The sequence below is a fragment of the Aethina tumida genome, chromosome 5, assembly GCF_024364675.1.
Source record: "Aethina tumida isolate Nest 87 chromosome 5, icAetTumi1.1, whole genome shotgun sequence".
Classification (NCBI taxonomy): domain Eukaryota; kingdom Metazoa; phylum Arthropoda; class Insecta; order Coleoptera; family Nitidulidae; genus Aethina; species Aethina tumida.
Genome location: NC_065439.1, coordinates 10,811,119 through 10,838,658, shown reverse-complemented (window position 1 = coordinate 10,838,658; position 27,540 = coordinate 10,811,119). Strand labels below are relative to the sequence as shown.

The 27,540-nt window shown below is 28.2% G+C and overlaps 1 protein-coding gene across 1 annotated transcript in view; it reads left to right on the top strand.

Moving 5' to 3' along the window:
- The first annotated feature begins 14,870 nt into the window (after positions 1-14,870).
- Positions 14,871-27,540, top strand: part of LOC109598128 (uncharacterized) — a 38,704-nt gene continuing 26,034 nt past the window's right edge. The window contains exons 1-3 of the mRNA XM_049967927.1: positions 14,871-14,986; positions 15,908-16,131; positions 23,712-23,848. Of these exons, the coding sequence (XP_049823884.1) occupies positions 14,871-14,986; positions 15,908-16,131; positions 23,712-23,848 (477 nt within the window). The remainder of the gene's footprint in view (positions 14,987-15,907; positions 16,132-23,711; positions 23,849-27,540) is intronic.

Genomic DNA, 27,540 nt, shown 5'->3' with positions numbered 1-27,540 from the left:
CGCGCACCAGCACGGCGCATTGTCTCTGAGAGTGGGGATTCTTACTACCGGGCAAAACTTTACTCTCTTTGTCGTGCATCCATCTCTTACAACATCCAGACACGAAGAGCATTTTTCGTACTGTATATATATCCAACAGGCGTTGTTGAACCCGACATATCTAACAGACAACCTCAGACCCAGCATTTCCAATGGAAATTTTTGTGTATAAAGACTTAAACTATAAATAAAATAAAAATAACTTTTATGGGACAAAAAGAGGGGAAAGAAAAAAACTCTTATACTAATTTTTTATATTAAATAATCGCTAGGAGACCCAGACTAGTAAACATACTTTTCAAGCCCGTTGTATAAAACCTAGGTACTTTACCGACGCTACCAAACCCGACAACGTTGCCTCTTTTCAGGATTGGTTGCATATAAAAATTTTTATTTTTAAATGTCTTATAGGGAATTTAAACATCAACGTCGGGGGCATCGTCTTGTCGCTCTCGCGAAAGAACAGGAAAAAGTAACGCTACATTTTGTATTTAAACAAAAAAGAATGTTTTAAATATTTTAATTGTCTAATTTGTTGGTTTAATTTTAATTATTAATATATATTTTCATCCTTTGTACTTCCCAAATGTAAAAGTTGTTATATTTATATTTTTCTTCAATCAAAAATGATGCTTATGACACTTTCGAAGAATTTAACAATGCAGCAAAGCCTGTTGTAAGTTGTCTTTTAACCAAAAATATATTATTTCAAGATTTAAATCACGAAAAATTGATAACTTGCATTTTTCAAATGCGAGAGCTAATAACTAATCATTGGTGCTATGATATTGCAAGTCTTGCAAATAAGTTTTTGAAAGAAAACAAAAACGAAATGCCAAAATTTTGGATATTTTAACTTATGAAAGACGAAATATCATTATTAACCAGAAAGAATGTTTAAGTACACTTTCAGAATTTGAAAAAACTATGAGCATACATATTAAACAGTTGTCTTTGGAAATGGCAGTAAATCCATGCCGATTTTATTCTCAAAACCGCAATACTATATTGATCTATTACTTGAAATTAGAAAGGGATGAACGGATCTGCAATTATTAGGAAGTTGGCACATAAATCTGTAGCTAAAAATCCAGAACTTTTGACTAGTACCAGATTTAGAAAGTAAATAGCAACAATATTGCAACTGGCATGAAATTACAGCATGAAATGGAGCAGGTAGCAAGATTTATAGGACATACGAAGAAGACTTATTATCTTTATTTTTCTTTGATGAAATTATCTATCGTTGAATGGCTGGAGGTGAATCGAAAAACATTTCCATTAATATGAATTACAAAACAATAAGAAGAGTGAAAATGAAATACTGAATGGTAAAGATATAGAATACATATTGGTAATGAAATTTGATTATCTTGTAATTTTAACAAACAAAGTACTCCAGTCATCAGGTCGTATGCGGTGGACATTTTATTTGAAGTAGTTGACTGTGTTAGAGTTAAAATATTTATTTATACATATCGAGAAAAGTGAATTATTTTAGAATAAGAAAAAAATTCATTTTTATACTTTGTTTTTAATTAAATATTTTATTTTTGTTTTTTACAACAGTAGTGACTATTATTTTTATATGACACTTGAATATTTATTTTAAAAGATGTTTTTCAATAAATTTTTTAACTGTACTTACTGTGTTGCACTTAAAATACAAATAAAATGTTTATCTATAAAAATGTTTAAAAACGGTTAGTTCTGGTCGTTGATTTTAGTCAGACTTTCCAACAATTTAGTTTTTGGGCACTCGAACATGTAAAAAAATGATAAAATTATAGCATAAATTTGTTCAAGCGTTTAAATGATTTTTATAGATAAATATATAATATAAATTTACATTATGTTTGTATTTAATGGATGTTTATTCTGATTACAATTACATACTAAATTATTGTGTTAAATTTTAAAATAGTTTATGTTATTATATTTTTATTACAGGATAAAAAATGAGAAATTTTTCAAATATTACTGATTGTCGTTGTCACAATTTAGTTTTTTCGGACTCGAATTTATTATTAATGATGACTATGATAAACTAGTTTTTATTATATATATATAATAAATATATAAATATATATATATATATATATATATATATATATATATATATATATATATATATATACAATTTTCAACAACTTAGTTTTTAGGGACTTGCTAGTAGTTAGGCATGTAAAAAAATTTAGATACATTGATGGCGATTTTTCTTAAGAATGATATTGTAAATTTTATAGAATACTAGTTATAATTTCTTTCTTCTATGTTATGTTATAAATTCAATTAGTTTTTGCTATTGTATTTTTAATATTAGATGAAAAATTATTATTATTTTTTTGAATATATTATTTCGAGCCGTCGTTGCAGAGCGCAATTTGTAACAATTTACTTTTCGGGTACTCGAGACGGTTAGACCTAGACATGCAAAAACGTTAGCCGGACTGATGGCAAAAAATCATCGCACAGTAGTTGAAAGGTACTTCTAAAAAAACATTTTGAGTCAATTTTATATTCAGTAATTTATTCAACAATTCTATTTGTTTCCAAATAACTCAATTAAACATTGAACGAATCGTTTTTGAACGTTAATATCGAAGGAAAAATGTAATTTTTTTTCGAAAAATAAAAAATCGCATTAAACGCTTGCAAGAGACGATTTGATAGGATCGTGGAGTCCTGCGCGTTGGCGGCTATCGATCCTGGAGCCGGCGCTGCCGATGCCGCCGCCGAGGACACGGGGGCCCGGTGTGCGTGCGTGACCCCGTCGCAGTCGCTGCCGCCGCCGCTCTCTCCGCAGTCGAGATTCGCACCGTGCGGGACGCGCTGCTCCCTGCCCGACTATCCGAGCACACACACACACACCACATTCTCTCTCACCACCGACACCATAACACCAGACACACCATTTCTTCGATTCTTTGGATCCTTCATTCGTTTCTCTATAATTCGGTTGCACCAGCTGGTTTTCGGTTGTGGTTGGTTTATGTTCTTCTGGACCTTTTCGGCAATTGTGATGTTCGGTTGGGACGGCGGTAGAATTTGAAGGTGGACGTCGGTTTTCGGTAGGTACGATGTTTCAACGTTAAAAATGTATTTTTAATTTTTTAAGACAACTAAATATTAATTACTTGATAATATACAAATACAATGAAATGTAACAATAATATTAAAATTTTAAAAACAAAATTGTCTAAAGAAAATTAATCTTACATAACAGTAATATACTTATCACTGGTAACATTAGTATTAAAATGGTGAATGCGCCGTTTGTAAGTCATTCTTTATTAATGTTATTTAAATGTATACCGTTTTACAACTAAATACTAATTACTTGATAATAATACAATGAAATATAATAATAATATTAAAATTTTAAAAAGAAAATTGTCTAAAGAGAATTAATTTTTCATAACAGCGATAAAACTTGATTTCACATTAGTATATTTATATTATACTGTTATTAAATTTTAACACACATTAATCATATATACCTTCATATATATATTTTTTTCAAATAAAATTAATATTAATCTCATTCTGATCATACAAATTTTGTTTTATTTTATGTTATGTTGTATTATAAATTATTTTAAATATATTTTTCGGTTAGTAAGCACTGTTGATAAATATTAATTAGAGTATATATATTTTCCTGATTTGCGTTTGGTTTTTCCTCTCCCTTTCAATTTGCATATTAATACAAAACTGCGTCGGAAAAACCATCGCAATTCATTGTAGTAAAAAAGGCGAAATGGTGAAATAAAACGGGATCGTTTTTAATGTCGTGGAAACGCGATTTGCCTAACGACTTTTCAGTTTTTACCATCATTATTATTATTATTATTTTAACGCCGAGAATAGCCATAACCGTAAAGGAAATGTTATAATCGTGTATAAAAAAGTTTAATTGATGTTTTCAAGACTTGTTATGGAATTTCAGTTTAATTTACAATTTAAATTTTTGAAAAAGTTGTTGGTTCTGTATAAGCAAAATACTCAATCAATGATTCAAAACATTTTAGGGTTGTTTCAACGAGATACTCGACGAGAATATTGAATCGAGTGTTTTGGCAATGTGTAGATTTGCATGACATTCGAGTAGACGTATTAATTGTGTTGTGTGTAACTTGATAGAGTTACATCTTGCTACCCTCGAGACCCGTTCGACTTACAATTAGTTTCCACTATTTACTTGGATCGATACACGTCCAACTTTAACATCTAACTCAATATTATGTTCAGAGTTTTTTCATAGAATTTTAATATAGCGAATGTACGAGACAAAAATTTTTTTTGTTATTCCATTCGCCCTCGTTTTTCTTACAGAATTTCCATTAATTTTTCCTAAAAAATAACAAAAACTGTCAATGTGAACATACCAAAAAACTCCGAACGTTTCGAGTTTTTGAAGGGATTTAAAAAGCTTTTGAATGTCATCGATGCGAATTAATTAACGGGGTCGGTTTTTAGTCCATGGGGTTCTGTTAGGAAAAAGTCCCTAAGCTGCGCTTAAACGGCTGCTGAAAGTTCGAAACGGGCTTTACTGAATATTCCTTTGAGTGTTTTGTGTGTGTGTTTCGCTAGTTTTAATACGGAAATTCACGTTCCGATGGATTTTAGTTTGAGAAAACAATTCCGTAAAAAGTGCAGAATTGTGTTTCTTAAAGTTTCATGAAGTGTTTCAAAGACGAGGAGCAATATCGGAATGTAAAAATCTAAAAGAGAAACGGGTCGTGATGGACATTTTAATCGCGGAGAACAAACAGTGGATTAAATATTTAAACTTGGGGTGAAGATGGGTGTCGAAACTCGAGTAAACTTTTTTCGGATGTAGGGAGAAAATGGGGGACGTAAAAGACCGAACGGGAGGAAAAAACACCGATAATGTTGTATTATCAGGTGCAATCGAATTAAGCGAAGGGGAAAAAACGCACCACCGAATTTACTGCTCTGATAAATCAAACTTGCCAATTGTTTTTTACTGGTAAACTTGGTAAGATAGAACAGTGGAACTTTTGGCATTTTGTTTAATATTGATTTTTTTATGTTCTCGAATTATTATTAAAATTTATTTTCCTAAAAGGAAAGTTGGCAATAATTACTTATTCGTAAAGGGAAAAGTTTGATTAAAACTTGAATGTTGTAAAATTCAAAATTTTTATTTTATCTAAATAATTATATTTTGATTTTAATTTTTCTATTTTATTTAATGAATAACGTTTTTTAAGAAAAATCCTTTTCTTTTTAATAAATTCGCAAAATATATTTAATTTTGTTTAATCAGATCTTTTTAATTAAATTTATATATACACTTTATCCTTCTTATTTAGACTAACAAATTAAAAAAATAAATTACTTTATTTTATTAAATTAAATTAAATTAATTTTATAATTCTAATTCTAAACATTTCGTACCTCTTTTTATATCAGAAGGTTCATAAGCAAAGTAACTAAACCGTATATTTAATACAGTTGATTTTATAATTTATTTCTGTATCTGACATCGTTCCTTCAAGTTAAAAATGACTAGAGGTGTCCATTTATTGTAAAAAAGGTCCGGAATCATGAAAGGTATAATCCCAAATAGATTAGATCTACCGCAAAGTATGGCGGAGCAAGCGTTATGGTTTGAGGACATTTTTCTGGGTTTGGCATGGGCCTGTTGTGTTAAATAGGTGTCAATCATATGCTTCCATTTGCCAAAGATGGAAACATGAGTTTAAGGACGATCCGAAAGACATGTCTAAATTACTTAAAGAATGATTTGATTGTTAAGCACTATGTGTAATGTCTTGACCAACACAAAGCTCAGACCTCGATCCAATTCAAAATCTTTAGGACGAAATTGATCAGAAAATCCATGCATAAAGACTCAATTTGAATGATTTGTAAGAATAAGTTTAAAATCAGTGGAAAGAAATATCGAACGATTATATTAAAAAACTTCTAAAATGATAAAAAAGGTGTTTAGAAATTACTTTACGGATAATGGATTTGTTACTAGATTCTAAATAAAGGAAAGCTAAATGTACGTAAGGTTGTTTTATTCTTTAGTTGCTCAACTTTTGACACTTACATAACAGTGGTAAATTTGTCACTGGTAAAATTATTACTAAAATGGTGAATGCGCCGGTTTAATTTTTTTCAAATATTAATAAATAACTAAGTTCACTAATAAACAATTATATCGTCGTACTGATGTTACCAAACTTAGTGAAAAGTGAATAAATAGTGAAATTTTGTTCTTAATAAATATTTTGATTAACTTCGTCAATTATTTGTAACATTTTGAGTTTTAATCAATATTTAATCAGTATTTATCTAATTTCAGTTTTCTAATCGTCACAGATTTAAACATGAACAATAATAATTTTAAGATTTTATTTTTCTCCTTTATCGAATTTTTTCTGAATAAATATTTTAACATTGTATTAAAATAAATGTATTTTTTTTAAACTCATGATTTGTTTTTGACATAGAAACTTTAGAAAATTAAAAATACTGATTTTCTCATAAAACTTACCCTTCTCAAAAAGAAAATTAGCAGTAATAATAATTTGTATTTGAAAAAGTTGGATTGAAATGTCAATTTCACATCTTTTATTAAATTTTAAAAACGAACATAGTAAAATTAATAAATCAATATTTTCACTTTCCATAAGAATAGCCATAAGTAATTTTTTTTTTTTTAAATAAATTTGACAATTAATTCTTTGTTTTGCACAACAAACAATTTATATTTCTGTATTCTCAAATATTTAATAAGTTTTATTTTCTTAATTAGGAAATTGGTATTAATTTATTTCTAATTTAAAATAAATTAATTAATATTAAATATTTATATTTTTCAGTTTTGTCGAGTTTATTTATTTATTTATTTTTGAAATTTTAATAAAATTTGAACACAAACAGTAAGAAATGGTGTAAAAGGTTGGTATCATTTTCACATATTAAATTTTAAATACAAACATGCTGTAAAATTAATAAATCAATATTTTAATGTCCCATAAGAATAGCCAAAATCAATTTTTTTAAATAAATTTAACAATTAATTCTGTGTTTTATACAACATTATTTTATACTTCTGTGTTGTCAAATATTTAATAAGTTTTATTTTTTTTTAATTAGGAAATTGGTAATAATTTGCTTCTAATTCCAGTTTTTTTTAGACAGATTTATTTTTTTTTTATCTAGTTTATTTATTTATTTGTTGAAACACAAACAGTAAGAAATTGTGAACTTTTTTTCTGTATATGCCATATACATTTTTACATATCCTAAAAGTAGCCATAACTAATTTTTTCTAGTATAAAAAGTTACAGCAAACTTGTTTCAACCCTCCTAAAATTCTGACGGAAGCGGAAAACAGGGTTATAAAAGCTCGAATGGCAGAAAAAACTGCCAATAATGTTGTATTATCAGGTGCAATCAACTTAAGTGAAAGGCTTCGAATTTGCTGATGTTTTTCCAGAATTTTACTGAAGCAAAATACAATTAGAATTGTAATTAAGGAAACGTATCGATTAGAATGCGAATTTCCGTGGCAAAATCGAATTTTTGATCGAGCAGAAATCCAATCAAGCGATCGCACTGGCCTAATCAAGTCACAGTTGTCAATCGAACACAAAGCAATTGTTCATTTGTCTGTTAACTTTAATCACTGATTTATAATTAACGTTGCGAATTGCCAATACAATTCAATTAAATTTTCCTTTTTTCATTTTGATAAAGACAAGCGTTATGTGGCAATTATAAAAATTATGAAGGGAGGAAAATTGTCAGTTTAATTATTTGAACGACGCGTTTATTTGGTCGGAATTTTGGTTACTTTGTCCACATTATTTCTGACGGGAATGCGACCGTTATTCCGGTGATGATGTGGAATTTCGGACACTAGCTCCAATCATCCAGGGAAAAATTTAATCAAGTTTACACTAAAAACACATTATGTCATGTTGTTATCGTATTTTTGACATGGCTATATTTGCTACAAAGTAATGAGTAGAAAAATCAATATTGAATCGTATTTCATCAAGTTGTACGATTCAAGATTAATATTAAAGTGATCTCGTTCCAAAGACAATGCATAAACCGTCCAGGAACAAATTAGAGGAAAGTTCTTATCCGGAAAGAAGAAAGGAATGTTTAAGCAGCATCCGAAACTTCCATAATTGACTATGAAAGTTTAAAGCTCGGGAGCGATTGAAAAACTTCCCCGAAAATCGGCTACACGTTGTAACTGCTACTGCACGACTCCGTTCGAATTTATTAAATTTTTTTCATCCAGCCATTTTTAAAATGCACATCGAAATTAAACCGTCCGCGATGTCTTTATGTGCCGCGATACTTTTGTTTTATTTGCCTGCAAGTTTTCGAATAAAAATTGTTTCGGCTTCAACTTTCGTACGCGACATTATCCCGCATGGATTTATTAAAATCGTAAATTCGATTTTACGACTAACTGGGACGGTCCATTTCTAATTTAATGCCGTACTAAATTTCACAATCGTTATTTTTCAGGTTTAAATTTATAATGCTTGTTGAGATCGATTATTTTGATTAACCGTGTTGTCTTCGTCAGCAAATATTTCTGCAACGTTATGATTAAACTGCTGCTTCTTCAAACAAAACTAATTTCATGTCAAATTGCGAACAACCCCAATAAAAATTCAAAACGGAATTAAATTCATTAACCTTCAACTTGGATGAAAAACGAAGGGCGTCGTGTCGAGACCGAAAGACAAACAAATTTTTTAATTAAAACACCCCAGACGGCAAACTCTGGAGAATCGGAGCTGAGGAGTTTAATTGTCTGATCTTTGCTCGAACGTCAACTCGACCCGAGGATCACGTTCACCAAACTAACCCACAGGTAACCGACTCCGTACCCGCCAATTTGTTTAATTTAATATCACTTTGCAACTATGCAAAAAGCTTGAGTAAAGCCCAGTACACGCATTCGTTTCTATTTATCAACAATGGCTCCATAGAAAGTACTTCATCTTTTCAAAAGTGAAACACACACTAGTGGATAGATAGGAAAGGAGTAAAAGGAGAGGAAAATCCATGTGGAGGTGGAGATCGCGTCATTCGGGACCGTCGAGTCTCGAGGAATTAATCACGGTCCATTGTTTCCTCCTACGTTGACAAATGGCCCGTTCCGCCATTATCGTTCTCGTGCACATGCACAAACAATTCCACCCAACTACAAAACATTTATGAGCTAGATGCAAATGGGTTCTAAGTCACAGAAGTGTTTCAAGATGTTTAAGGTCCATAAACTCGACGGTTGATTAATTTTTCCATGAAAAAATAATAATATAACAATATAACTGGAATATTGATATTATTATGGAATAAGATTTTTGCCATTTCATAAAATTTCTAATGGACCCTAAATGTGTAACATGTTGTATACTGACGACATTTTATGTGAATAGTTGTTTAAAGTATTGTATTACTTATGTAGATTTTATGAGGAAAAATCATAACTCATAAAACAAAAATGTTGCGATGTGAAAATTGAACATATATGTAGATCTAGTTGTCCAAATTTTGAGTCTATAGTCGTGTGTATAAAGCAAAAAACATATGATCTAATAATACAACTTTATGTTAGAAATATCCCAACTTTTATTAAAGGTACCACTCATTTTGTTGATATTGAAGTTACACCGTGATATAGATGATAAATGGACAAGAAAAATTAGACCAGTTTCTAAATCATTTAAATTCTCAACATAAAAAGGAAAACCAAATACCTTTTTTGGATGTTCTAGTAAAATAGTGGGTGAACATTTAGACCATACAGTACACTGAAAATCTAGACAAACCGATCGGTGTTTACATAAACTATCTAACAATCATCCTAGTCAAAAACAAGGGGACATCAAAACACTAACTGAACGAGCCAAATGGATATGTGACACACACCACCTCGCTGAAGAACAAGAGCACATATCAAGCGCTCAGAAATAAGACGACATTCTGTTTTTATACCAAAAAAAAAAAAAAAAAAAAATGTAGCACAGTCTCAGATCCACCAAAGATAAGAGGGGCCGTCAAACGCTTCTGGGATATACCGCATACAAGGCTTTTGCCAAAAAATACCTTATATATCGGTACTACAAAACGTTCAATGTGGACTACGATTAAAAAATACAAACGGACTAAAAACTAAGGCAATCGGTCTTGTCTTCTGTAGCTGAACAAACACTGTAAATAGAAATCACAAAATAAAATTCCAAGAAACATAACTACTAGAATGATTAGGGAAGCAATTGAGATCCATAATCACAAGAACAATTTTAGAAACACAAAAATTGCTAAGCAGATAAGAACGGCCACTGAACATAACGACATTTTTTGAAGTTCTAAAATGTCATTTAGTTAATTCGTTCAATTGCCAACTAATGCTTCACATATGAAGAAAGATTTCTTATCATAGGAAGTATTTACCGGACTTTTTGCTATTAATTCAAGAAGAAATTGTATAGTTACATTTGCTACTTAGCTACATATCATTTTATTGTAATATAAATTTTTCTCCATGGCCAGCAATACTTCCACACTTATTCACTAACTGAATAAATGTCGTACATTATAGGCAAACATTACCAAAATTCCATAATATTTTATCACTGAATCAAAGGGTTTTAATTTCTGTCACTGAGTATAAAAAACGTAATCAGAATTGGCCTTAAAATTCCCTTCAAATTTCATGTAAAATATGGGTTTTGTTTCAGAAGTTTCAGAAGGTGACGAATGCAAAAAATGCTTCAGACTATAATAAACGCTCGACGATAATTTCTAAGATGATTAATGCAATTTGTTTCGTACACCAGGAGCAAAAAGCGTACATTTCGCTCCCGTTTGATAATTAACAAAAAAGGGATTCGAAAACTTGTTTCCCAACGTGTACATTATTGTTGGCAACTTGTAAAACTCATTAAGTGTGGAGAAGTCGCTTTCGTCGGGATTTCAGGTATTGGAGCAGAAACTTTTCGACCGTTACGAAAACTTTTGGACGGCAAGAAAAACCAGCCGGGACTTTTGTTCTAGTGTTTTCGGTTGCGGATGAATTATTTATGATAAACGGGGGCTTTTTCTCACCTCGCGAACTTCGCCGACGATCCTTCACCTTTTCATATTTATAATTTTTCACCGTTCGTAAAGGAAAATCGACGTATGTAGTGGCTGAATTAAAATTCAAAACGATGCATTTTAATGGCACGTAAAACAAATCCGGGGATTAATACGGACGTTGTGTTGTGACGCGCCAAAGCAAAATCAATAGTTGCATGTGGAAGGCTCCTCGTAATTTCTGCCATTGTCCTTTATTCCTTTCCAGATTTCATAGTAGAAAGATTTTTAAAACAAACTTCATTAATTATTACTTTATTTAAAGTGAAATATTATTATCGACGATTTTATTACAAAATAATAGAAATAATTATATTATTTTATTTTAAAATAATCTACATTCGATTCACCACTGAAGATAATTTATTTTTAATTTATTTATTTTAATTATTCTGTAAAAATTTTAAATGTTAACTCAAGATTTAAACTATATATAAAGCAGGAATCCCAAATAACTCAGCGTAGCTTAGAAGTCCAATACAATAAAATTTAAAGATAAATAAGCAGGACAAGAAGGAAAATAATCCGTCTAAGTTAAAACAAGAATGATCATTCGAATTAGAAAACTATACAGATCTACATCGATGCATCCATTCAAATTAGAAGAGAAGCCACCCAGTAAAATCACAAAAATTAACTTCTTATTATAAGGATCCATTTAAGAGATTAATAGATATGAAAATGTACTCGAACAATCCGTTATCCACTTATTGAATTCATAATATTATACAGGCGAGTTTTTATGGGTACCATCTTATACCGGAATAGCATGTTTAAATAGCAATCATATATAAAAATTATCTTTTAAAATTGTGAAACCTATGATAAAGAAACATATTAATAAAAAATGGCAATCGATATGGGACACACGAACCAACAACAAACAAGGACAAAGAAATAACTAGACTGTAGAAGTAAAAATTAAACTTAAACTATCATAAAGTAGAAAGGAGCAAGTAATAAAATACAGGTTTATGACACAATAATCTTCTTGAAAATAGTCAACAACCAATCTGTGAAAATTGCAATTGAATTGAACAGAAATAAAAAGAAAACCTTTCTATATTAGCAAAAATAAAATAAAATATGAAAACAAATAAAGAAAATAAATAATTAAAAGAATAAAAAATGAACTTAAGTATCTCGCAGGAACAGAGTTTTTATAAATTCGTTTTTTAGGAAGGGATAAAATATGCTAGGAAGGAAACTTAATTTTAATGCAAACTTATATAAATTAAGATTATTATTATTATTATTATTATTAATTATAATATAATAATATATTGCATCTATTATTATAAAATAAATATAATTTTAATTTTTGTATAAGGCAAAACCATTGTACTCACAAACATTTCCAAATGTTTAAAAACAAAATAAACTTGTTATAAAATAAAGCTAGGAGCATTCAACACATCATCAGTTCACAATCTACAAGTTTTTTCTGGAGAACAACCAGTAAATCTGTGAATATTTACCACTTTGTTATGTCCCAAATATGGCTGTCAATGGCAAGAATTTCTGAAACAATATAAAAAGATACCAACCAATTTACATAAAAATAACAAAAACATACTACCCAGTAGAAAATATTAAAAACATAACGAAGCACTCCGAAGTAACCTACCAAGCATAGTTTAGAAGTCCAATACAATGAAATTTAAAGATAAATAAGCAGGATAAAAAAGAAAATAATCCGTCTAAGTTAAAACAAGAATTATCAATCGAATTAGAAAAGTATAGAGATCTACACCGATGCATCCATCCAAATTAGAAGAGGGAATAGAAGTCATCCAACAAAAATCACAAAAATTAACTCCTAATTATTACGGATTCATTGAAATGATTAATGGATCTGAAAAAAGTATTCGTACTATTCGTTATCGAGGCGAGTTCTTAGGGGTACCATCTTATATGGGAATCAGTGGCAACGAACAAAGGCACAAATACTTTATCTAGCACGTTTAAATAGCAATCATATAAAAAAATTATCCTTTAAAGTTGTGAAACCTGTTAATAAAAAATGGCAATCGATATGAGACACGCAAACCAAAAACAAACAAGAACAAAGAAATAACTAAACAGTAGAACAAAAAATTAAACTTCCATAAAGTTGAACAGAACAAGTAATAAAATATAGGTTTATGACACAAGAATCTTGTTGAAAATAGTCAACAACCAATCTGTGAAAATTGTTACTGAATTGAACAGAAATAAAAAGGAAACCTTTCCATATTAGCGAAAAGAAAATAAAATATGAAAACAAATAAAGGAAATAAATAATTTAAAAAATGAAAAATGAACTTAAGTATCTGGCAGGAACGGAGTTTTTATAAATTCGGTTTTTAGGAAGCGATAAAATAGGTGACCAATAACATTATTATTTCAACTAGAGTACTTTGTCTAAAAACCGAAATGCAATATAATATAATTAAAATTATATAAATAAATAATATAATAATATATACAATATAATATTTAATAATATATACAATATTTATATTAAGATAACCATAATTATAACTTTTGTATAAGGCAAAACCATTGTACTCACAAATATTTCCAAATGTTTAAAATCAATTAAAACCAAATCAAATATAGATGTTATAAACAAAACACAATTCTATAAAGCACATTAACAAAACAATCCAATTAAATTTCAACTCAATTGTGTTACAAGCCTCAATAATATGTGAACATATGTAGAGATTGTCAGAATCTAAATTAAAATAAGCTTTGAGCTGCAAGTACAAGGAAAGTCTAAGAATATTTTTGTAAACCTTTGAATTGTGTTTCAGACCTTTATGTAGATAAAATTCGAAATTTAATATTATATATTTGTTTATTTAAAGTGAATTGAATCAAAAAGTAGTAAAATATAAAAAAATGAAATGTAATTTGAATTAATTAAAAATAATTTTAATCTGTTATATACTTTTTCTACTCCACGTTTTCACGCATAGACATAATAAAGTAGTGAGTCCATTCTGTTCGGTAACGCTCTCTAAATCTAAAATATGATTTTAATTTTACTCATTTATGTACAAACGAATAGCACCATTAAATGGGAGGACAATTGGTTGCAGAATGTTGTTTAAATATTGATATGCTTTTAAAAACTCATTTGGTAAAACGAGATCAGTTGTTCCGCCAATAATGAGACCCCAAACCATTATTATGCTAGCTCTATATGTAAAACTTTTCTGGACATGCCTATGATGTTCTAAATTTTCAGATTCTTTCGAAACTCTCGTTCTAAGAGAATCTAGTTAAAAACCAACTCTGGATAACCAGTTTTGAAAATTTTCACACCATTCCAATCTTGTCCTGCGATTGCCTCATTATTACATTATTTGCTTGTACTGTAATAAAAGGATCTCTTCGAGCAAATGGTCAAATACCCATACAAAATAATAAGTTTTAATAAATAAAATAAATAAAAAGGTCAATTTATATATTTATGTAAATATGAAATACCAACTTTAAAGGGATATCATTAACAAAATATAATAGTTGTCATTAGACGCTGAAATTATCCAGGGAGCAGGATAAAGATAAATCCGGCGATTAATTCGCTTTATGGCATCAGCATCGTCCATAAAGGTTCCAGCGACGAATCCAGACCCTTAACTAAAGGCGAGTGAATTAATTCAACCCTGGGGATGCTTCTTCCCTACTAAATGTGTCCGTTTAAGGAGCGCTCCAGTCCCAATTTATGCCAAACGCACGCGAGCAATTCTTCGGCTTGTCTTTCTACCCCTTTAAGGGCAATTCAAACGGAAATTCAAAGATCACAGTGCCAAAATATAACAAGTAACATTTTATAATTAACTCTATTTTTCTGGTAACAAAAATCACGTTTTCGCATTGTTGGTAGGCAGGTCGGGTTATTCCTGCGCGGCGATTTTTGTCCGTTCATTGAATTGCGAATTTCACCAACGCCACGAACAATGGACTCTTTCCACTCGCCGTTAAGATAACAGAAAATAGCGTCGACCCGATTTCAATTGTTTATTTTTTTAGAGCTTTTTGCGCCCGATTACGCTCCACCATCGATCGTGGAGACCGTGAAAAGGGCTTTTTGGGTTACCAACTTCGTCTGTTGTTTTTTCTGCGTGAAAAATAACTTGACAAACATTTAGTAAGATGATCGTTGTGAAGGATCGGTTTCCACTTAGGTGGTTCAGGATGGAAATTAGTGAGAACGGTCGGGATTGATTCTCATTAGCGGACAAAAGGGACGGTCAATTATCCTTGACGACCTTCTGTCTCGATTCAGACAGTATGTGTCCCGTCTCGCGGATTAAGAATCCGATTTAGACCCTCGTCAAATTGTCTCCCTCCCTTATGTCTGTCGCAGACACATTTTCCAACAGTTTTATGGCGTTATAATTTTTTTCCTGCACATTGAATCTACGCCTGGTAGTGAAAGAAGGTGCGAAACATTTAGTCAGATAGTGATTAGAAACAGGGCATAAAGAAACGATGCAGCCACGCAAGATTAAAGCTGCATCTCCTATAATGGACCAGAAGATGGAGCGCTTTGGTAAATGGCTTAATGGAAATTTCAACGCTTCCATCACAAAGATAAAAAACACCTCATTTACTATTAGATGCTCGTCTATCGAGACCCTCGATTAATCGCGCCTCTCGTGAAACTACATTATTATTTCATCATAAAGATCAAAGGTTTTCTTGACGTTTTTGTTGTTTGCAGGTTGGAGATGAAGCTGTGGCGACGCGACGAGATGTTATGGGGCGTTCTAACGCTCGTGATGTTGGGGCGGATGTCGGAGGCGACACAGCCAACTGCCGCCCCCAATTCCAAGTGCAAAGTGTCCGAGTTCGAGTGCAGTAACAAGAAATGCGTCCCACTGAATCGGTACTGCAATAACGTTAATGATTGCGGCGATTCGTCGGACGAACCACGATATTGCACTAGTAAGTTTTCTGTTTGACATTTAATTTTGTAATAAAAATTGTCGTACGTGAATAGTGCATGAAAAAAACGAAAAAACGGTAGAGGTTGATTTTTAAGGGTTTTCCCGCTGCGACATCGTAAACCATTCCGAATGAGTCGATTTTATTATCCCCATAACTCGGGGGTGGTGTAACGGAACGAGATAATGAAAAAAATACTGTCGCCGTTTTTACGTGTGCATTTGAAATACTCTCGGCAAACGGGAATCATTATTTTATTGGTTTATGGTCCTACATATTTACAACCCCAGTTATATTTTCAACCGAATAACAAGAAAATTCATTTAATGCTTCTTGGACATGTTATCAAAATAGTAATTCACGTTAGAAATTGTAATTGAAGAATCAACTTTCTTCAGTATTAAATCGTTTATTATGTAAAAAATTTTACAATGATAAAAGTAAATAAGAGTTACATGAAGAAATGTATGAACTCTGTAATGGATGTGAGTGATTATGCAGCGTGTAGTCTTGCGTTGTCTAGAAGAAGAACGTTTTTACTATCAATTTTAATTTTTAGAAGCTCATTCATTCCATTTTTTGTCACTTTAAAATTATTTATTTTTTTATTGTCATCAAATGATTAATAAGGAAGAATACAGAGATCTTGCTCAATCAAGGCCATCCAGACGTTGCTGATGTCTAAACTTGGATTACTGAAGACATTTCTATACACTTTCATGTAGACTGCTTCCTTAAATATTCTAACGAACCAATTCTTCTTTCCCTTGGCAATAATTTCTGCATCTGATCAGAGAATTTTATGATGTATCTTCCATTCTGACATTCTGATTTCGTGAACTCAAACATATTTGTCTATTTCTTTTGTTCACTTAATCTTCTTTCTTCTTTTTTCCCTTTAATGTAGATTGATCCACACTAACATGTGGTTTTATAAATGTAGATGTGGTAGGTTTTGTTTCTATGAGAATGCTTCCAAATATTCTTGTTGATTTTACTCCTGTTTGGATTTTATAGATCCTAACTCTTCTTCTTATTGGTTACTACATTTACTTAATGTATGTGATTTTTAAAATTTGTTTTCGGTTGTTCTCTTGTCTGGTCTTTTAAAGTGCCTTTCTGCTTTGGAAAATTTTATACATATCTTTTGCTGAGTATCCCTTGGTTGAGGGACTCTTCTTTTTATGTTATATTCAACAGGTCTTATTTGACCATTGTTGCTCGAATCATTCCATGAAAACTATAACTAATATGAAAGTACTTATTGCTAGGGCTCAATCCTGTGGTAAAAATAGTTCTTTCCATTGGAAATAAATAATTTTTTCATGTATACCTTCAAAAAGTCAATGATGCCGTTGATTAGTAAATTTATTCTTTCGTGAAGTTTACTTTGATTTATTCTATGTTAATATAATTCTCTCCAAACATTATATCGTTTTTAACTTTTGGTAGACGTCGAGTGGCTCCATTTGTATTTATATCTATATAATTTTTTCTCATAAAACATATTTTCATGAATTATATCATTTGAATACACTATTTTTAACTTAAAAGAAGATTTAAATCGATCATAAAAAAGGTATAATTTGAATGATCATAAAAAAACTTTCAAATAATATGTAGTGTGGCCAATTTAAAAGGGGAAGACTCCCATAAAATTCCAATTATAAAGCATGAAAATAAGTTTATGGACAAAATATTATATCTTATAACCTAAAACCAAAACCTATTGAATAATTTTTAAGAATGAAAATTGAAGAAATTATACTAGCAACTTTTTTTATAACATTTCCATTACACCACTTACTTAATTAATCAACCGCTCAATTCAATGCATTTATTGTATTATTTTCGTTCAAGAGAGAATTAATGAATGGTGCCAGAAAATTAACACAGAATAATTAAGAGAGGTAACCACGAACTTATCACGAACGGTGGATGGAAATAAATAAAATTTGAATATTACGAGTATTAATATAAGTATTCGAAGACTGTTGATGTTTAAGGTAATTTGTACTATTTTTACAGTTTATTCCATAGTCTACTCGATTAAAATAAGGAGGAGATGTTTGAAAACAGACCAATTCCTTGCAGAGTCACAATTCAACAAGTTGTAAATAGTTCTCCAAAAACTAAACTAACTAACATGGTAATCTCACTGGGTAAAAATACCTCAATCTTTTCCAAAATCAAATTGTGCGCCGTTTTGGAATGGATCTAGTGTAAGGTTTCAACAGGACGGTTGCCCTGCACACAATACGGTTCGTGATAGAGAATATTTGCGAACCACTTTTGGCAAACACGTGATTAGTGGTTACGGAAGTATTCTTTGGCCAGCTAGATCATCGGACTTGACACTGAGCGACATTTTTCTGTGGGTTTACCACAATTCCAAATTATACACTTTGTTTAGTTTCCTTTTTTATTTATCCATATATTTATTTTATTTAATTTTTGGATACATTTTTATTTTGAAAAAAGAAGTTTATTTTTAGAATACCTATTTTTGTTGTAAAACTCGATCGCATATATATATATATATATATATATATATATATATATATATATATATATATTAATATTAATATTAAAAAAAGAAATAAAAAAAGTCCAAATACATTCGACTCATTTATTCATAAACATAATTCAAGTGGGTAACTCGAAAAATCGATCTGCTGTTTACACATTGTTTAACGACGATAAATTTTAAAATAAAAGCCTTGTTTTTTGTAATGAGGCGTATAAATGGAAACCCGATAATTATAATTATTTTAAAACACGCGACGTTTCAAAACTCGATGTTAAATTGGACGGCGAAATGTTTTTTTTTATGCCAGATTCGTTTAGCAAGTTTCTAGCGCGCGCGGTTTTAACGCCACACACTTAATTAAAAGCTCTTTGCTTTTATCTCCGTGTCGCACTTTACTTTATAACTAATTCATTGTTTTTTTGTCTAGTTTTTTCTGGCTTCAAATTATTTTTACCGCTGGCTGGGGGATAAGTTTTAATGTAAATATAAAAGCTCCATTATAAAGTATTAAATTACCAAGTAACTTTAGTAAAACAGAATAAATATTATAGAATACAAAATTTATAAAATAACGTATGTTTAATATATTATTTATAAAATAAATTGGTAATTTTACACTTGGATTGTTTTAAATTGCAAAGCTTCAATTATGAAGTTTACACAAGATTCATCAGGTTTTTTTTCTATTTAAATAAACATCTTCGATATTTTCGTAATTTTTTTTACAATATTTACATTTTTTGGTTTAAAATTCTAAAACGTACTTTATAAAATTCTAATAATTAATTCACATTAAACAAAATAAGTTTGAACAAATACGAAAGGTATAAAATAATAATTGTTTAGGTGGTTAATTATAAAATAAATTGGTAATTTCATACACATCATTATCACTATTTTAATTATTATTTTGTGTAATAAAATATATTAATAAATTAGTTTTAATTTCTGACTTGTGAATAAGATTAATGTAAAAAGAAATATATTTTTTTTACTTTTAAATGTAATTAATTTGATTGTTTCTATTATTAACGGAATAATTTTTGAGTATTCATTGTTTTTATGATTTAAAATTAATTTTTGTACTGAATTAGGAATAAATTTAAATGTAATACAAAAAACATATAAATAAATCCTATTTTTTTTTAAATTGTTATTGTTCCACTTTTATAATAGAAATGTTAATGTTAATATAATATTCTTATGAACCATTCTCTAAATTGTGTTTATTGTTTAAAATTATTCTTGAGAATAAATGTATTATTAAATTAAAAATTAGAGTTTGTAATATGAACTAAATTTTAACAGAAATAAATTTCATAAAATTTAATTATAAAAATAAATCGGTAATTTCACTCTCTCTTTGTTTTAATTTGTAATTGTTACCATATTTATAATAGAAATTGTTAAAATGCAAAATATTTTCACAATATTCATTATTTATGGTTTCAAATTAGTTTTACTACTGACTTGGGAATTAGTTTTAATTTAAGTATAAAATACATATCATATAAAATTTCTCATTATTTTATATGACTGCTGTTGACATTTTAAATTTATTAAATATTTTTCTTCTTTAGAATTATTTTTACTGTCGACTGTAATTATAAAACAAATATTATGAAATAGTAAATTAACAACTATTTTTCTAAATTATACTAAATTTTAACATAAACAAGATTTATAAATATAAAATAATTTCACACTTTTAGTGTTTCCATTTTTGTAATAAATATTGTTAAAATGTAATATTTTCAAAGATCGTAATAAATTTATTGTTTTTCCGTCAAAAAGTTATTTTTATGTTGAACATAAACATAACAGAAATTGTCACAATGTAATATTTTCATAAAATATTCGCTAAATTAATTGTGTCTCTTTTTGAACATTGTTTTTACTGCTGAGTGGAAAAATTTTAATGTCATGAAATATTGAGTTAACAATTAGCTTTTGTAAAATAATCTAAATATAAATATTTATATAAAGTATGTTATTAATTATAAAAGTATTAGTATTCCCCACTTCTATTGTTTTAAATTTTTATTCTTACTTAGAAATTGTTAAAAAGCAATATACAAAGCTCAAAGTTTTCAATAAATCCAGTTTAGTTTTTAGTTTAATTTTTTTTTTCAGATAACTTAATTTTTAATTTGGATTTAAAAGGTCCATTAAAAAATAATTTACCAAATAGCTTTTGCATTATATTTAAACGAAAACTATGTTTATTTATGAAGTAAATGGAAATTTTCAGAAAAATTTGAAATAGTCCATCAAATTATATTTGTTATCTTTACGAGAAAAATTTGTAATATATTTCAAACAAATTCACTTTATAATTTTTTTTTCTGGTTTTCAAATTATTTTTACTACCGAATTACGTATTTTTAATGGAAATATAAAAATTCCATTGTAAAATATCAATTAGTTTATTTGAAACAGAATAAATTTTAACAATACAGTGTGTGTAAAGTAAATTGTTAATTTTACACTTCTATCATTTTAAATTATTTTTGTAATACTGTAATTGTTAAAATTCAATATTTTCATGAAGTAGTCAAATAAATTATTACTAGTTTCTTTGTGTTGTTCTTTTTAATTTAACATATATAAAATATGTTATTTTATTTTTCATATTGATAAGTTCAATAAATGATAACTAAAGTTCAAAAGTGTTATTTTATTAAATATTTGTGCCAATAGTTTATTGTACAAAATGTATATTATGAAGAATAAATTCGTGCTCAGTGTGAGTAAAAATTCTGTTAAAAATAATTTTTATGTTAAATATCACACAAGAAATTTTGAAAAAGGATATTTTAACTTATAAACTATATAAAATTGTATTTATTTAAGGTATGCTACTGCTAATGCTGCTTGGTAATTTCACTCTTCCACTATTTTAAATTGTTATTGTTGGCATTTCTGTAAGAGGAATAGTTAAAACAAAAGATTTTCATTAAATTCCCTGTTTTTATGGCTAACTTGGAAATAAATATTAAGTAAATATAATTTTTTTATTGTTTTAAATTGTTATTGTTGCCATTTTTATAATAGAAATTTTCACAATGTAATATTTTCATGAACTATTCTCTAAATTGAATGTTTCTCTTGTTGAAAATTGTTTTCACTGCTGATTTGAAAAAAATTTAATGTAAACGTAAGAGAAATGTCATAAAATATTGAACAACAATTAGCTTTTGTAAAATAATTTGAATATAAATATTTATTTAAAGTATGTTGTTAATTTTAAAGTATTTTAAATTCTTATTCTTACTACTTTTGTAAAGCAGTATTTTCTGGAAGTTTTCACTAAATCCATTGGTTTTTCAGTTTATTTTTTTTCTCCTAACTTGCAAATAAATTTTAACATAGATTTAAAAGATCCATTAAAAATAATTTACCAATTAGTTTTTGCAAAAGAAATTATTTTTAAATGAAAACTATGTTTATTTATGAAGTAAATGGAAATTTTCACAAAAATTTGAAATAGTCAATCAAATTATATTTGTTAAAATTTCTCATTATTTTAAATTATTATTGTAGACACTTTTATATTAGAAATCGTTAAAATGCAATATTTTCACGAATTATTGACGACTATTAAACATTTTTTTTCTTTAGAATTATTTTTACTGTCAACTCTAACCATAAAAGAAATGTTTTGGAATATTAAATTAATAACTATTTTTCCAAATTATACTAAATTTTAACATAAACAAGAGTTATAAAACGATGTGTATTTAAAGTATGTTGTTAATTATAAAAATAAATTGGTAATTTCGCACTTTGAGTATTTAAATTGATGTTTCCATTTTTGTAATAAATATTGTAATATTTTCAAAGATCATAATAAATTTATTATTTTTCTGTTAAAAAAATTGTTTTTATGTCGAATATAAGTTTTATATAATATTAAAAACACAAGAAAATTTTCCACTATTTTAAATTGTTATTGTTGTCATTTTTGTAAGAGGAATAGTTGAAGTAAAATATTCTCATTAAATTCCCTGTTTTATGTCTCAAAATTAGTTTCATTGCTAACTCGGGAATTAGTTTTAAGTAAATATAAAATTAATGATTAAATTAATTTTTATAATAGACATTGTCACAATGTAATATTTTCATGAAATATTCGCTAAATTAATTGTTTCTCTTGTTGAAAATTATTTTCACTGCTGAATGGAAAAAAATTAACGTAAACGTAAAAGAAATGTCACGAAATATTGAATTAACAATTAGCTTTTGTAAAATAATCTAAATATAAATATTTATTTAAATTATGTTGTTAATTATAAAAGTATTAGTTATTTCACACTTGTTTTAAATTGTTATTTTTATTAAGAAATTGTAAAAAATGCAATATATAAAGCTCAAAGTTTTCACTAAATCCATTGGTTTTTCAGTTTAAATTTTTTTTCTGCTGACGTGCAAATACGTTTTAATGTAGATTTAAAAGGTCCATTAAAAAATAATTTACCAAATAGCTTTTGCAAAAGAGATTACATTTAAACGAAAACTATGTTTATTTATGAAGTAAATGGAAAATTTCACAAAAATTTGAAATAGTCAATCAAATTATATTTGTTACTATCTTTGCAAGAAAAATTGGTAATATATTTCATACAAATTCACTTTATTTTTTTCTTGTTTTCAAATTATTTTTACTGCTGAATTACGGATTTTTAATGGAAATAAAAAATTTCCATTGTAAAATATCAATTAGTTTATGTGAAACAGAATTAATTTTAACAATACAATGTTTGTAAAGTAGATTGGTAATTTCACACTTCTATTATTTTAAATTATTTTTGTAATATTGTAATTGTTAAAAATTCAATATTTTCATGGAATAGTCAAATAAATTGTATTTCTAGTTTCATTGTGTTGTTTTATTTGTCATATTGATAAGTTCAATAAATGATAATTAAGCTTCAAAAGTGGTATTTTATTAAATATTTTTGCCAATAAAATTGTGTTTATTGTACAAAATGTATGTTATAAAGAATAAATTCGTGCTTACAGTGAGTAAAAATTGTTGTCGTTGTTTCAGGATGCAACAGGACTTATTACGGCTTAGTGGGGAAGACTTACGATCTGGAATTGCACAGGCCGAAGGAGGACAAAATCCCCTTCATTTGCCACTTGACTTTTACGGCGGCCGGCGGCGAATACGGCGATCTAATTCAGGTAACAATGAACACTCTTAACTCAAACATATTTTAATCAATGTGTAATAAAAACTGTATCAAATACAAATAATCAATCATTTGGACATATTCACTAGAAATTCTTTTGACACATTTTATTGGTAAATTCGTTCGAATGAACAACCGTTCTTTTTCTCCAGCCAGTCAAAATTCAAAATCAATTCCGAACTGCCGATTTCAACGTTTAATTTCGCATCGATTGTAGAAAACTCTATCTGTCTCGTTATTAAATTTCATCGCTTCCACAAATTTCTTATCGCGTCGTAAAATTAAATTCGAGAAACGTTTATTCACAATCGAACTGTCACATCGTAAAATCAGACCGATATCGTTGCTGTCTAACCGAGCCACGAACGTTTCGACACATATTATAAACAACGACGTATTAATAATTAAATTGAACACATAAAACGCTCGTACCCCATTCGGTTAATTAGTTTAGGCCGCGTTCGCAATTACGGGGGGTTCGCGTGTCCCATAATTGATTATAATTAATTTATAATCATGCAGAAACTAAAACCGACTGGGTGATGCGATGCGCTTTTCTACACGGTGGATTTGACGCGCACACCAATTTTACGGTCTACTCGCTGTTTTGATAATGGTTTGTGACTGGAAAAAGCTATATACATTATTTTTGGAACGTTGGAAAATTCATTAAAAAGTTGTGTAGCTCCCAATGATTTTTGCAAAGAAGTAAAATTTTCATTTTAATGGATCAACATAATTAATAATTTCATTATTTTGTATTTGTATTTTTACAACAATAATATTTTTGAACAGCAAAAAAAAAATATATATATATATATAATATATATATACAGTACCAAAAATGCTCTTCGTGTCTGGATGTTGTAAGGGATGGATGCACGACAAAGAGAGAAAAATTTTGCCCGGTAGTAGGAATCCCCACTCTCAGAGACAATGCGCCGTGCTAGTGCGCGCTTGCGCACAATATAAATTAATCTTTGCGAATGCATTTACTAACTCTCCATATGCGATATTAAAAAAAATAAATAAGTATTCTAAAAATAAAGTTCTTTTTTCAAAATAAAAATGTATCCCAAAATTTAAATAAAATAAATAAATGCATAAGTAATAAAAACTAAAAATAATTAAATAAAGTGTTCAAAGACACCGACTCGTCTGCGGAGACGAACCGCATGCTAAACGTAGCAAAACCAAATGATCCCCTCCAGTCAGTCCGGCCCGCCCACATAATAGCATGTATATCTTTCTTTTTTGTTTACAAAGGGGTATTGATGTTCCGTCTCAATACGCGAGTAGACACGTTCATCATTTTTGATACTGTATATATATGTATATATATATATATATATATATATATATATATATATATATATATATATATATATATATATTTTCAAGCTAGGGTAATTTTGAAATATTTTTAACAGAAATTTACAGATGAAACTTAAAAATTGAAATATTTTGTAACTTTAAGTCTATACTTTTAATATTTTAATTATTAAATATAAATAAAATTATAACACCAAAAGTTTTGAAAATTATGTTAAAGAAATAAATGTAGAATTATTTTTTTTAAATTACGTTTATAATTTTTATATTTTTAAATATAAGTAAATATGTTAATATATATTAAAAAATAAATAAATATGTAATTAGAAAATAACATTAAAAATAGTTAAAAAGTTCGAAATAAAATTAGAATTATTTTTTTTTTTTAAATAAATTTTGAAACTTATACTTAATAAAAAAAAATGAAAATATGTTCATACATAATCATAAAAATAGATACATTTATAGAAAATGTCCCTAAAATTAAAACTTAAACATTAAAATATTGAATGAAAATATAAATTAAAATTAAAGCTAGTGAATATATTGAATAAACATATATAAATATATAAATATATTTGTTAAATTATTCAAATTAAGAATGGGACAGTTTAATTCTTTTGCAACAAACATTTTATTATAGTAATTTATCCGTGTTACTACTGGTTGACGTCATATCGTAAAAAAAAAGAAATTCAGCATTAAAAGTTTTTAAAACTGAAGAATCGGCAATGTTCGGGAATTATCTCATTGGTTAGAGACACGCCTCAGCTCCCCAACATAGCCCGACCTTAAAGCGCTTGCGCAAATATTGGAACGTTTTCTTATGAAACAAATTGGCGCAAAGACGCACAAAACATTCATTGAAATTTAATATAAAACAGTTATTAATTGTTTAATTGCCGGTTTTATAACATATTACCCTTCTAGCTTTATATAAATATTAAGAAATTTTCTATATTAAAGAATAAAAAACGTTACGTCAATAAAATTATTTTCATAGGAGAGGCATGCTTCACCTAACTCATCTGAGTAGCCGCCACATAAAATGGTTTAGTATTGTTAAATTAAATAAAATTTTTCTTGATTTTACTTGATCAACATAAAAGAACGAAAATTCTAACTAAAAAACTTCATTCCATTATTTTGGATTTATAACTTTTGTCTCCAAAAATATAAAATGAGGTCATTATATAAAAAAATTTATTATTGGATAAAATGAATGCTTTAATGAAAATCTTGGTCCCAGATTAATAATGTACGATCTTTACAAAATTCCGGACCAAACCCCCATTTCATTAAACATAAATAATCTCCCATTTCCTTCCACTTTGTCTCGCATAAAAGCTGGTCAAAAAAAAATCCATTTGAGACATAAAATCACTGAAACCATCCCTTAATTCATTTTAACTAAGAATACACATTCTATACAAAACAACATAAAATTTTGCTGTGAAGGTCGCCGATAAATAAGCCGGAGTAGGATGATGGAATTAAATCAGGATCATCCGGTAATAAGTTCATTAAGATTTCCGTGAGGCGTTTATTAAAAGCACGGCGCGAACTTTATGGAAAAATAAACGCACCTGGGTCGCAATTAAAAAAAAACCTTAAGGTATAAAGTTTGAATTTATTGGTGAATTTGGTTTTATCCTGCGGGATTCAGTTTTTATGGAGGCTGTGCACTTTTTTCCTTTGATAGCCTAATTAATCTCGTGCTTTCGAGCTACTATTTAAATGCTATTATGTTGATATTTATGAATTTTTAGCTTAGAATTTTAATTTTATTTAAAATAGAATGAAATTAGCATTAGATTTTTAAATATACATATACGGTCGAACTTCTAACCATGATTTATTAGAAAAAATCGAGTTACACATAATTTTCACCCTGCACTGAACCAATTTACTTCGAGTTATCGAAGATCGACAAGTATTTTTAAATTTTTGAAAAATTGTTAATTTAAAATTTTTATAATTAGAGCTCGATATAAAACTTACATATTACCTTTATTTTCTATATTTATAAGGTTACATAATTTTTTTAATTTTAAATCTTTGAAAGTGTATTAATGCTAAAAATTTCAAACATTTTCAAATTTTATTATTTTTATATTTTGTCAAATTCAGATTAAATTCAAATAAATTTAAGTCTTTAAATTTTTTTCATTTTTATATTTTATGGTTTTAAAAATTGTTTAATATTAAAATAAACGTAGAATTTCACTCTTTTAGTGTTTAAATTGATATTTCCATTTTTGTAATAAATGTTGTTAAAATGCAATATTTTCAAAGATCATAATAATTTTTTTTTTGTTAAAAAGTTATTTTTATGTTGAGTATAATCTTAAA